Genomic DNA, 12,814 nt, shown 5'->3' with positions numbered 1-12,814 from the left:
CTGGGACACTAACAGGACACTAACAGTACGACTAGGTCTGCTCACTGATCCCTCAGGGGTTAGCTTACAGTTAGAGTGACTTACATGATAGATGTTTCAAATAATATTTGAGGCTATATATGCACATATTATTCAAAACACAGAGTACATACCTGTGTGTAGTATGCAAATCTTAGGCCTTAATAAATGATGTGAAGGTATTTATAGCCTTTATTATGTAAAGGTGTCATTTTGTTGAGCTATTAAAGAGTCTTCTTTGTGAACTTATTTCATCAGGTACTTTTGGATCTACTCTTTTATTTCCAGCATATGGAGAAAGAAATACAATTTATAAACATATTCTTGGCATCTTTCTAGCTCTGTTTCAGTTTTTGGCAGGGAAAACCATTTCTGGTTTCATCAATTTACAAATGAGAAACCATACATGGTTCTCGTTGCTGTAAGGTTTCCAAACTCGTGATCAGGGTCGTGAACTCAGACATTTGGGCAAGATTTGCATCTGATGATGTGAATTTTTAAGAGCTTTTCTTAATCTAAAGCTTTTTGTCCACTTCTCCCCTGTTGTCCCACAAGTATTTCAGTATGTGTGCTTATTGTTTTCTTCTTGTTCAGTGATGATATTTAGAGAGATTTTGGGTTTATCCATCCTAAAAAGAAAAAAATAAAGATGAAAATTGATGTGTGCAAAGCCCAGCACAGATACAGGCACTTCAGGGTGTTAGCAGTGTTCTGCATCCCCCTGATGAAACAGTTGTGTGTGACTTTACAGCAAAGTGAGGATAAAGTAATGTGCAAACTGAAGTGCCGTTAGTGGAGATCTTGCCGAGGAGCTGGTTCAGGACCTACTGCCCTATGTTGTTTTTCTAGATGCACTGAGTCCTTGGCTCCTGTGTTGAGAGACTGGACTGTGGGTGAAGTCCCAACAATCTAGCTACGTTTGGAACTGGTGTGATTTAACATTTTCTCTCTGTGTCATGGAACAGTAACAGGATTATCATCTAAGATCAGGATCAGTATATGCTGTATTTCACTGGCCCTCCTAGAATGAAGTGCCATTTCGTTTGACACCTAGGGAAGGTTGGTGTATGAACACTGATCTCCTTTTTCCCACTGCATTAAGCACAAGTATTCGTAGCGTTCTAACAGATTGTTGCAATCACCATGTTTCTCAGTAGAGGACTGAATGGGATTCCTGTTATTACCACATCAGCATACTGGGTTTTCTAATTGTTGGGAAAGATTTGAAAACAATGCAAGAGTCCTTTCAGGTTTCTGGCACTGCCTTTGTAGTGCTCTGAGTTCTGTTGAATGAAGGAATTAAAGAGCTGAACCCCGAGTCTCCTAGAGTACGAACTGCTGCAGTAGGCCACGTGCTGACTTGGAAAAATTATATGAATTCTACATATTTTTTTATGTTCCATAGAATTCAATACGTCACAATCTCTCTCTGAATCGTTATTTCATCAAAGTACCACGTTCCCAGGAAGAACCAGGCAAAGGCTCATTCTGGAGGATAGACCCTGCCTCTGAAAGCAAATTAATAGAGCAGGCTTTTAGGAAAAGGCGGCCTAGGGGAGTACCTTGCTTTAGAACCCCTCTGGGACCACTCTCTTCTAGGTAAGGAAAAACAGATGAACAAAAAAGACTATGGCTGTTGTTTAATCTTCAGGCTGATACAGACTTGGTAGTTTTGGATACAGTCACAAGTTTAGTAATTTAATTTAATCCAGAGTCAATATTTGAATTCTGTATGATTTAGAGAGGCTGCCCCATACACTAGGCTTGTTTTTATTGCTTGTTTTTAGTGTTAAAGAACCCAGTCAGTTTGCATAACTATCACATGTTAACGTAAGCAAGCCTTGCTTCTACCTTTGGGTTTGTTTGGGTTGTTTGGTTGTTTTTCTTGCAGAATTGTAATTTTAACCTACTGCACTGTAAAACTGTTTGACAAAGAAAACGATCCAATACTGTTCTATTGAAGGTAGAGATGACAATATTGTGTTTAGTTGGATAATGTTCAAGCAGAATTCATGATGGGGAAGCACGTGGGTTGACATCAGTCCCTCTGTAAAGTTACAGCCTTTCTGCTGGTGCAGATCTTTCGTTACTTGCCCTGTAAGACTGAGATTTGCTCATCATTCTTCTCCACCAGAAGAAACGTTCACGTTTCACAGATTGTTTAGAGAGTCTCACTAAGAAGCCATCCAGGCACTTCTTCTCCATTAACTGTATCTGAAGCTTGCTTTTTAAATTCTGTCCCTGTTTAACAGAAGCTTTGTAAAAGATCCTCAGAACTGCTCTGGGCTGTAACTGAACTTGCCAGAAGGCAGAGGTGCCCTCCTGTGGGCGGTGCCTGTTACGGTCTCTTTAGAGGAAGGACACTGTCACTGTTCAGAAGTTAAAACACATCAGCTGCTGCTTTTATTTTTAAATACAGAAGTGCTCCAGCTTCTCCTAATCACTCTGGAGTGTTGTCTGCACACTCCAGTGGAGTCCAGACTCCCGAGAGTCTGTCCAGGGAAGGATCTCCAGTCCCGATGGAACCTGAGCCTAGTGCTATCCAGCCAAAACTAGCGGTAATACAAGAAGCACGATTTGCACAGAGTGCCCCAGGTGAGGAATCCTGAAATAGGCGTTTGGGGGGTGGAGATGGGAGAGGGTTAATATAGAAATATTACCAAGACTTCATGCCAAAAGCTCCAGTGTCTTAACATTTACAGCAAACCCTTGATAAACATGTAAACATTCCAGGTACGTTCTGTTTGCATATCTATGGACTGTTGCCTTGATCATTTTGTTACTAAGCAGAGACTCTGCCTCTGTCCTGTGCAGGACTAGATTGTCTTCTAACAGCTGGCACTTCCTTTCAAAATGTGTTCTTTCTTGTTTAGAAAAAAAACCAAACCCAAACCTTTAGGTTGCATGAGTTACACCACACATTCCATGGTGAAAGGTGGGGATGAAATGGTAGAGAGCAAGTTGGCACGAGGAGAAATCTTCTATTAAAAAGCCCCAAATGTGTAATGAGTGATGGGATAAGGATGTATTTGTTTAATTACCTCAGTTTATATACTTTTGCCATCCATTCTATAATGAATCCAAATAGCACAGCATTCTGTGATACTACAGAAGTGCCAGTGACCATGCTGTGGCGAAGGCACACACGTTTCCAAGCAGAGCCACCAGACTTTGCCAAGCCTTGGAAGCTGAGTTGCCAATGTGATGTGTTCCACACAACATCTGAAGTACACCTGTGTTCCCTTCTGTGGAAAGCAGTTTTACTCAATGAGTGTTAAACATAGCTTTGGTAGTGTAGCTGCATTTGGAGGTGGGAGTGGTGGCTTTTGCCCAAAAGGTGTGTGGGTCTTACTGAGCTAACACAGCACTTAACCTTGTGGCTTGGAACATGCGTGTCACCATCTTTGTTGTCTGGTTTTATCTTCAGCACCGTTTAGGCGTTAGAGGAGGATGCCAGTCCTCTGAGGTTTGGCATTGAGTTGAAAAGAATTAATGGTTTTAAAGAAGTAACTAAAATTGGCAGCCTAATTTGTGTCTCTTTCTTGCTAGGATCACCTCTATCTAGTCAACCAGTTTTAATTACTGTACAACGGCAGCTACCACAAACTATTAAACCCGTCACCTACACTGTTGCAACTCCTGTGACAACATCGACATCCCAGCAGCCTGTCGTTCAGACTGTTCATGTTGTCCACCAGATACCAGCTGTGTCTGTCACAAATGTGACTGGATTAGCACCAGCAAACACTTACACTGTAGCTGGACAGGCAGTAGTCACGCAAGCTACGATGGTGACACAGCCCAAGGCAGAACCTCAAGAGAATGGAGACCACAAGGAAGTAAAAGGTGAGGACCTGTGGGGTTAGGTTTTTTCACTGTCTCTTTATACAGAAGAAGCATTACTTGAAACTTTCTTCCAGATGAACACCTGAAACTGACCATTTTGTGTCATAATTTCTCAGAGGAGCTGGAGCTGGTGATGCAGCTGTGTGCTTTCTCCCTGGGGGCTGATTGATTGTGTACAAACAAACGGTTCTTTAACGCTGCTTTACCTTGTGTTTTTCAGTGAAAGTGGAGCCTATACCTGCTATCAGTCATGCTACAATAGGAGCTGCTAGTCGTATCATTCAGACATCTCAGACCACCCCCTTACAGACAGTTACTATAGTGCAACAGGCACCTCTTGGTCAACACCAGCTACCAATCAAAACTGTAACGCAGAACGGAACGCACATAGTCCCCATCACCACTGCAATACCAGGACAGGGCAATGCTGGTACGTATCGTGGCTCTTGCTTCCCCTGTGTTAAAACCTCCACGTGACCAGGGCTGAATTATGTAGCTCTGTTCTTATGTCTTTTGTAGTTACACTGAAAACTAACTTCTACCAAAACAATTAGATTACAGCCTTGTGAGGGGCTTGTTCCTTCCCTGTTGGTAAGAACCAGTTGTTTCTCTTCATTGTTGATTACCTTTTGTGGTCATTATAGGGATGCATTTAATGGTGACAACCCATCCTTCCTCCTCACTAAACCCAGCATAAAACTAAGTTTTAAAGAAGCTCCTGTAAAGCAGTGCCATTAAAGTGGTAACTGCTCTCCAGGTGATCTGTCACAGCCCAGCCAACAGGAAAATGAGACAGAACTCGCCTGTGGGTTGGCTTTCTGACCTGCCACTTCTTATTCTGCTTTTGTTGAACCTGTACTAAAGATGACAAAAATTCTGTAAGATTTTGGGGTTCCTCTTGTCTGAATACCATCTTTCCCCTCTCACTCAGCAGTCTGAGCAGGCAGCAGGACTTGTCAGTAGTTTACACGTTCAGTTTTGATTTGCTTTGCAGGTGCATACAGCTTGTTCAAACAGCATCGTTTTGAGATGTTTTCTGATGCTGAAGGAGCTTTATTTAGGTCATGAAAGATGTTTATAGAAATAGTTTTAAGCCATCTTATATCATTTGATTGCCTGCATTTTGTTCTAAGCTATTTCTAATGGAGTAAATTATCTGCTTTGTTTCTTCTTTACACTTTCCATCACTGACATGGGTCAGTGTTCCAGTTCTTTTCCAGTTGAAGTAAAGCAAAAGCAATCACTGTCAGACTTGATATGCACTTTTTTTCGGTCAGAAGGGATATATGAATTGAGCTGAGTCATGTGAAATATACTGAAATGTTGGTTTTAAAACTAAGAAAGAATTCTTTTTGTCTTTTGTTTTCCCAGTTCTGAAAACTCAAGTGATGTCAACATGTTTTCCTTGGTAGGGAAGCCTAATGGCTGCTAAGAAATGTGGCTGAACATAGGAGTAGAATTGTGCTTCTCACTATTTCGGTGTCTGTCATAGAATCATAGAAAGGTGGGGGTTGGAAGGGACCTTTAGAGATCATCCAGTCCAACCCCACTGCAGAAGCAGGTCCCACCTAGATCAGGTCACATAGGAACATGTCCAGGTGGGTCTTGAAGACCTCCAAGGTAGGAGACTCCACACCCTCCCTGGGCAGCCTGTGCCAGGGCTCCCTCACTCAAACAGTAAAAGAATTTTTCCTTATGTTTAAATGGATCTTTTTGTGTTCCAGCTTCATCCCCTTGTCCTGTTGCTAGATACCATTGAAGGAAGTGCTGCCCCAACCTCCTGACACCCACCATTTAGATATTTGTAACTATTAATGAGCTCAATCTCCTCTTCTCCAGACTAAACAGCCCCTGTTCCCACAGCCAATATGATAGGGTTGTGCTTGCAGTGGTGGGAGTTTTCACATTCCTGGGCTTAAGCAAGTACCTCAGGAGATATTTGGATTTTGCACAGTAAATGAGGTGTGTTCCAGGTCCTGGTCTCTCTATTACAGTAACTCCTCTATTACAGTAACTCCAGCAAGCAAGCAGGTAGTTTTCAGACAAAGCATCTGAAGAGGGAGATCAGCTCACAGAAATACAGATTTGTTTGCCTGTGTGTACAAATACTTCTGTGTTGAGACTGGTACTTGTACATATGTCTGTGCTCACATGCACAGACCTGTGTTTATACACACATTTGTGTGTGTGTTTATCTGTGTCCTTGGGGAGTTTTGTGCAATCTGAAAGCTGAGAAATCTAAAGCAACTGCTGTTCTTCTAACGTTTTCTGTTTGTAGTAAGAAGGTGCTTTCACATCTTGCTCTCAGCAGAAGTTTGCCAATGCTTTTTACTCCCTGTCAGTCTCACTGAAAGGTATGAAACCCAAAGGTCTTTTATTGCAGTGTAAAATTTTGTAACTAGATATTCTTACTGAGACTTTCAGTCTTCAGATTTCAGACATCATTGTTCTTTTGTATGTTTCATACTTCCATGTATCAGCTGTGGCTGCAGCCAGAGAGACTCTCCCAAACAGACTCTAGAGTGAATAATGCAGTCCTGATGCATGCTTGAAGATCACAGAATCACAGGATCATTTCAGTTGAAAAAGCCCTTTAAGCTCCAACCCCTCCCCTCACCCTGCCAAGCCCACCAATAACCCATGGCCCTCAGCACCTCAGCTGCGTGTCTTTTGAATATCTCCAGGGATGGACACTCCCCCACCTCCCTGGGCAGCCTGTTCCAATGCTTAACCCTCCTGGTGAAAAAGTTCTTCCACATCTGCAATCTAAACCTCCTGTGGTGTAACTTGAGGCTGTTTTCTCTTGTCCTGTCATTCATGACTGGGGAGCAGAGACTGACCCCCAGCTCACTGCAGCCTCCTGTCAGGGAGTGTGAGAGAGGGCTCCTGTCTGCCCTCAGCCTCCTCTTCCCCAGGCTCAACACCCCCATTCCCTCAGCCCCTCCCCAGCCCCTTGTGCTCCAGCCCCTTCCCCAGCTCTGTGCCCGGCTCTGGCCACGCTGCAGCCCCTCAGTGTCCCTGTGGCAGTGAGTGAGGGGCCCAGCACTGACACAGCCCTGGAGCTGCAGCCTCCCCAGGGCCCAGCACAGGGGACAGTCCCTGCCCTGCTCCTGCTGCCACCCCACTGCTGATCCCAGCCAGGCTGCCCTTGGCCTTCTTGCCCCCTGGGCACGCTGCTGGCTCCTGTTCAGCCGCTGGCACCACTCCCCCTTATCCTTTGCATGGAACAGCTTTCCAGCCCCTTTGTCCCAAGCCTGCAGCAGTGTCTGGGGTGGTTGTGGCCCAAGTGCAGGACCCAGCACTGGGCCTTGTTGAACCTCATGCAGTTGCCTGCAGGGTTCCTTTTTCTTTGTGCAGGGGTTCTTCTTCTTCTTTGTTGCGCTAAACGGGAGTGACCAGACACCAATCTGATGTGCATCAGCTCCAATTTATTGTCACATCATCACTTCTGTACCTTTTCCAAATGCTGTAATGTGCCACAATTCATGGCAAATAGTTAATACTGAGCATCACACCCTATGCATAAGGCCTCAAAGTTTCATTTTTGTAACAACTTAAACACCAACCTCATTGTGTAAAAACACCATCCTTATTGTGCTTAAAACATCAGCCTTATTGTGTCTAAAACATCACCCCATCTGTTTGGCCTTCAGTTAGTTCTCTCACACTATGGTTATGCTTACCTTACATTGAGTTAACTTTATACTATTGTTAGTTACATGTGTTACAAGTTATTAGTCAAGTGCAATCAATCACAAGATGCTAAATTGAATGCTCTATTCAGTCTTCTAACAATGCTTAGTTTAATGCTCTGTCCTATCTTCTTGCTTTGACTTTGTTTCTGTACAATCTGCTGTTTTGGCTTTCCCCTTGCTCAAGCTATCACATAGACATTCCTTTCTGTGCTTTTTTGCTGCAGAAGGCAATTCAAAGACAAACTGCAGACTTTCTTAGTTTCTGACTGACTCCATAACATTCATTACAGCCCAGGCCCCAACAGTTGCCCATGGCTCCAGCCTGGCCAGGGCCCTCTGCAGAGCCTTCCTGCCCTCAAGTAGGTCTCTGTACCCACCCAGCTTGGTGCCATCTGTGAATTTACTGAGGATGCACTCAATCCCCTCATCCAGGTCATTGATAAAGCTGTTAAACAGAACAGGCCCCAGCACTGAGCCCTGGGGAACACCACTGGGAACACCTGGATGTGACTCCATGCTCCACCACTCTGAACTCACAGCCATCCAGCCAGTTTTCCACCCCATGCAGAGTAGGTCTGTACAAGCCATGGGCAGCCAGTTTCTCCAGGAAGATGCTGTGGGAGGGAGACTGTGTTGAAGGCTTTAGTAAAGTCCAGGTAGACCAAGATGTGGGGTAAACTTCTTGGTTTTATTTAAGCAACAATTACTTTGTATTAAGGCATTTTATTCAGAAGTCTATGGCATCTCTTCAGAAGCTGTGCAAGGAACAGCTTTTGTAATGGAAGCTGAATGACTGTTCAGACACAGAAACAAATTATTTTACAGTTGCAGTGAAGATAGTTATCAGGCAAAGTTGCATCAGGTAAATATTGTCTGAAGTGTTTGTTTTACCAGTAAGTACTAAGTACAAATGAGTTTGGTTACATGCAGAGGTGATACACCAGCTGTTCTCTAGGATAGCTTAGGAGGTAACCGGGTTAAAATGCAACAGGACAAGGGGTGATGGGATGAAGCTGGAACACAAAAAGTTCCACTTAAACATAAGAAAAACCTATTTCCCTGTTCAGGTGAGAGAGCCCTGGCATAGGCTGCCCAGGGAGGGTGTGGAGGCTCCTTCCTTGGAGGGCTTCAAGACCCACCTGGACACGTTCCTGTGTGACCTGATCTAGGTGACCCTGCTTCTGCAGGGGGTTGGACTGGATGAGCTCTAAAGGTCCCTTCCAACCCCACCATTCTGTGATTCTAAGTTTCACAGGTAAAGATTTCCTTCTGGACTTCATGTTTAAGCTCTACTAGCAGGGAATGCTGCCATAATGTCAGCAGAGTGATGGTGCTGAAGAAAGAGAGATTGGGTGTAAGAAAGTAGGTGGTTTGAGACTGCGTAGCTGAATTTTCATGGAATTAACAAGTAGGTGTAGGATTGATATTTTGCACTATTTGCAAAGACATTTGACTTGTTGGGTTAACAAAGTCAGGAGTGGAACTGAGAAACAGACTGCTGATGTAGGGGGAGGGAACCTCTGGGTGTCTTGGAAGGTCTTCCATGGAATGAACAAGATGAAAATCTCGTATGAGACACTGAACTGTGTTTCTGTTGATTGAATTCGGTTGTGCACTTTACTCTTAGCACTACTGCTTGTTAAAGCACTGCCTTTTCCTTGCACTGTGGGTAAATGCCTCACCTATCAAAGGGCACCTGCCTCTGGAGCCGTGTGCATCTCATAGCTGTGTGAATTGCAGAGGTTTTGTTAGGTAACTTGTGGCCACACATGAGTGTGGCATGGCGGTGCTCTCCTCCCAGGTCAGGCAGCATGTTCTGCAGCGATCCATGGACGTGCCCAGAACCCGCTCAGAGGAGACTTTGCATTCGCTTCCCAGTTCTGTCACAAATTAGGGTGTAGGGGGCTTGCAGTCATTTAATCCTTCTCTATCTTCAGTTCCCCATTGACAGAATGGAGATGCTTCCCCAATCTCCCACCTCTGTCCAAATCTGCGTGAATGCTGAGCAACTGGGGAAAGTGACCTTCAGATGTGTACAAAGATGAAACAATTGGACCTGAATCTCAACTGAGGTTGCTGATAGCCCATGTAGTGCCATAGAATCATAGAGTGGTTTCAACTGGTTTCAACTGGAAGGGACCTTTAAGCTCATGGAGTGCAGCCTCTGTCCCAGCCCTATCAGCCCATTTCCCTCAGTGTAACACCCACCCTGCTCTGAAACCCCTCCAGGGACAGTGACTCCAGCAGCTCCCTGGGCAGCCCCTTCCAATGCCTGACAGCCCTGGCAGCAAAGAAATTCCTCCTCACATCCAGCCTGAACCTCCCCTGGTGCAACTTCAGGCTGTTTCCTCCTGTTCTATTGCTTGTTACTGGGGAGAACAGAGCAACCCCCACCTGGCTACAGCTTTCAGGTAGTTGTAGTGAGTGAGAAGGTCTCCCCTGAGCCTTCTTTGCTCCAGGCTGAACAGCCCCAGATCCCTCAGCCCTTCTTCGTCTGAGATGTGCTCCAAATCCTTTCCTTGCTTTCAGTGTCTGATACCAGTTTGGACAAGGCTGAGGGTGCTGAAGCTTTGTTGTCTCTTTGCAGCTGCTGCCAGTCCCCTGCATATGTTGGCCACCCACGCGTCCGCATCGGCCTCGCTGCCCACCAAGCGCCAGAACGGAGACCAGGCAGAACAGCAGGACCTCAAACGGATCAAAACAGAGGATGGAGAGAGCATAGTCATAGCTGTTAACGTGGACACCCCCTCCATGGCAGTGAGCGATAAAGGCAGCCAGAACTAGAGACTTAGGGGAGTTTTTCTTCCTTTTTCATTTGTTTTTTTTTCCCCTTTTCCTTTTTTTTATGTTTCAATAAACTCCGTGGTGCCAAAAGGAGACACTCAAACAGAACACCTAAAAAACCTTGGAACATGTTCTCACGCAGTGGGGAAAGGGGCCCTGTGATCAGACTTCAACTTTCAGCACTGATAAACAAACAAAAACAAACCAACCCAACACAGGTGGCCTTAAAACTCGGTAACTTAAACTGCAAACCATCTTGTTCCAGAGGCTGTGACCTCCCCCCGCTCCTCCCTGCCCCTACCAAACTGTGTGCACTGAGAAACAACAGTGTTGGGGGGAGGGCTGCAGCTTTAACAAGCAAAACCCAGTCTTGATGAGATTATTGCAAGGACTGAGCATCTCAGTGTAACGGCAGCATGATAAGCGCTTAGTGTGAACTGGTTTCAAACGATTGTATATTCCTCAAAGGGAACAGAGGCAAGGAGCCATTTCCTCCATCTTGGCAGCTAGCCTTTCATACCCAGCTACCCCATGCAGTTGTTGGTAGATAACGCAGTATTTTGTTGTTCACATGTGGAATTAGACCTTTTGGAGGTGTGTTTTCATTTCTCTGCAAACCGACGGGGTCTTTGACATTTCAGATCACTCCATTTCTACTCCGGGATCTTTGGAATCACACACACACAACTTTTCTCGTGAGGTTTTTGTTTCGTAACAAACAAACAAACTGAATGTAGGCTTTTTTTAACCAACGGAATGATTTCCTTTTGTCTGTCCTGGTAAAGTTCAGATAAAGCTACTTTATTCCATCCTGCAGATTTTCATCTTTTAGCAGTTGCCTGATCAATTTAATCCGATTTTATTACCATGTGTAGTGATCAAACGCTTCTTTGGGCTTGCATGTAACTGATTAGAAATTACAATGTAAATGAGCCGTTAACTGACGTAAAGAACTGCTATGAATTTGACCAGAGCTGCACTTACCTGTTTCTCTTTCTGCTACCTTTTGCTGTTTGTTACTTTGTGTTGACTTTGACTGTCCCTGGCATATTTTTCCAGTCTAAAGTAAAGACGAGAGTCTCGCTTAATATTGTGTATGTTTCAGATAACAGACTGTTCTTCATTTAGAAAGATGGAATTCTTTATCATGAGTCCTTTTAAAACAGTAAAATTATCTTGTCAGAGGTCTATTCGCTATTTTTAAGCTTAAGCACCCATCAGTAGGAATTAATTTGACCTGTTTCTCCATAACACTTGGATGTCACCCCCTGACCCTTCCAGGGTCTCCACTGGGAGCAGCCCTCGTGGTTTCCTAACAGTGGCCGCTGTGTTCTCAACGATTTCATTTGCTCTTTGTTTTAAGTGTGTGTTCTGCAGTTGAACAATGTACTGGTAATTTCTCACTTTGATGTGGTGATAGATTCCACTTGACATTTCAAAACTCGATTTGAATGTGAGGCTGCTCTTCAGTCTTTAACCACGAGACGGCTGATTTCCTCCTGCGGTGAGGTGAGTGGGAGCTGGATCGTGGGCTTCATCTCCACCTGGTTTTTGTAATTCCCTGTAATAATGATGCATTATTTATATTTCCTTTCCCACTACGAAAGGAAAAAGAAACCCCCCTGTGTTTTCCTGATGGACTGAACAGTTTGGAGTGGTTGATTTAGGCAGCTTTTGGGAACTATTTACCTAAAGACCAAATATGAGAAATCTGTACAAATTTTGTGTTCACCCACAGAATGGAACTGTTACAATGTCTCTGCAGATAATACATATTAAAAACCTATGAAACAAAACCACCCCCACTCTAGACAAGCTGAATTTCTAACAGGCATTGGAAAAGTAAAAGCATAGCCTGGAAAGAACCATTTCTGTAACACTGCAACGTTTGCTTTAGAGGTTTTCAAAATAAAAAAAGTAAAGTTTTAACATACTTTTTTAAAGAAAAAACAAACAAATCCAGTGCTTAGTACTTTCCTGTGGTGTTGGCTGAGTTGCTAGGTGTGCTTGGCGTCCCAGTGAGCCCTGCTCGCCGCTAGACCCAGGTGCAGAGGTAGAGTGTATAAGGTGGTTTTTTAAATAAAACTAAATTTTATTCAGCATATGAACCAAGTGCAAGTTGCTCCAGAAGCGTGTTTGAAACATTTCTGTGTGTTTTGGGGTGATGAAATCCGGTGGTGTTGGTGTAAGCAAATGGTCTGAGGAAGCGGTGTCTGCTGAGGGGCCTGGAGGCCGTGCCCCTGGCAGGGGGCAGAGGGGCTGCCCTCACTCTGGCGCTCTCTGGTGTTCTCCAGCTTGTGGTGTGAGTGGAGTTTGGCACAAGAATGGCAGATGTTTGCATGGATAAACCCTGTGTGAGGGCTGTGCCTCGTGAGGGAGCTGCTCCCCCCTCACTCACGAGTTATGACTGCTCCTCGCTGCTTTTGGCCATGCTGAACTCTCCTGCAAGATGATTCTCCTCCAGTGCTCTC

At 44.5% G+C, this 12,814-nt stretch overlaps 1 protein-coding gene across 1 annotated transcript in view; it reads left to right on the top strand.

The window, feature by feature from the left end:
- FOXK2 (forkhead box K2) overlaps window positions 1-12,445 on the top strand; it is a gene marked incomplete at its 5' end in the record, with an annotated part of 52,210 nt that extends 39,765 nt beyond the window's left edge. Inside the window, 5 exons of the mRNA XM_062011187.1 lie at window positions 1,424-1,617; window positions 2,438-2,613; window positions 3,568-3,864; window positions 4,085-4,294; window positions 10,147-12,445. Of these exons, the coding sequence (XP_061867171.1) occupies window positions 1,424-1,617; window positions 2,438-2,613; window positions 3,568-3,864; window positions 4,085-4,294; window positions 10,147-10,343 (1,074 nt within the window). The remainder of the gene's footprint in view (window positions 1-1,423; window positions 1,618-2,437; window positions 2,614-3,567; window positions 3,865-4,084; window positions 4,295-10,146) is intronic.
- Between the last annotated feature and the right edge of the window lie 369 nt (window positions 12,446-12,814).

The sequence above is a fragment of the Colius striatus genome, chromosome 18 (assembly GCF_028858725.1).
Source record: "Colius striatus isolate bColStr4 chromosome 18, bColStr4.1.hap1, whole genome shotgun sequence".
NCBI lineage: Eukaryota > Metazoa > Chordata > Aves > Coliiformes > Coliidae > Colius > Colius striatus.
This window is presented reverse-complemented; position numbering and strand designations above follow the sequence as displayed.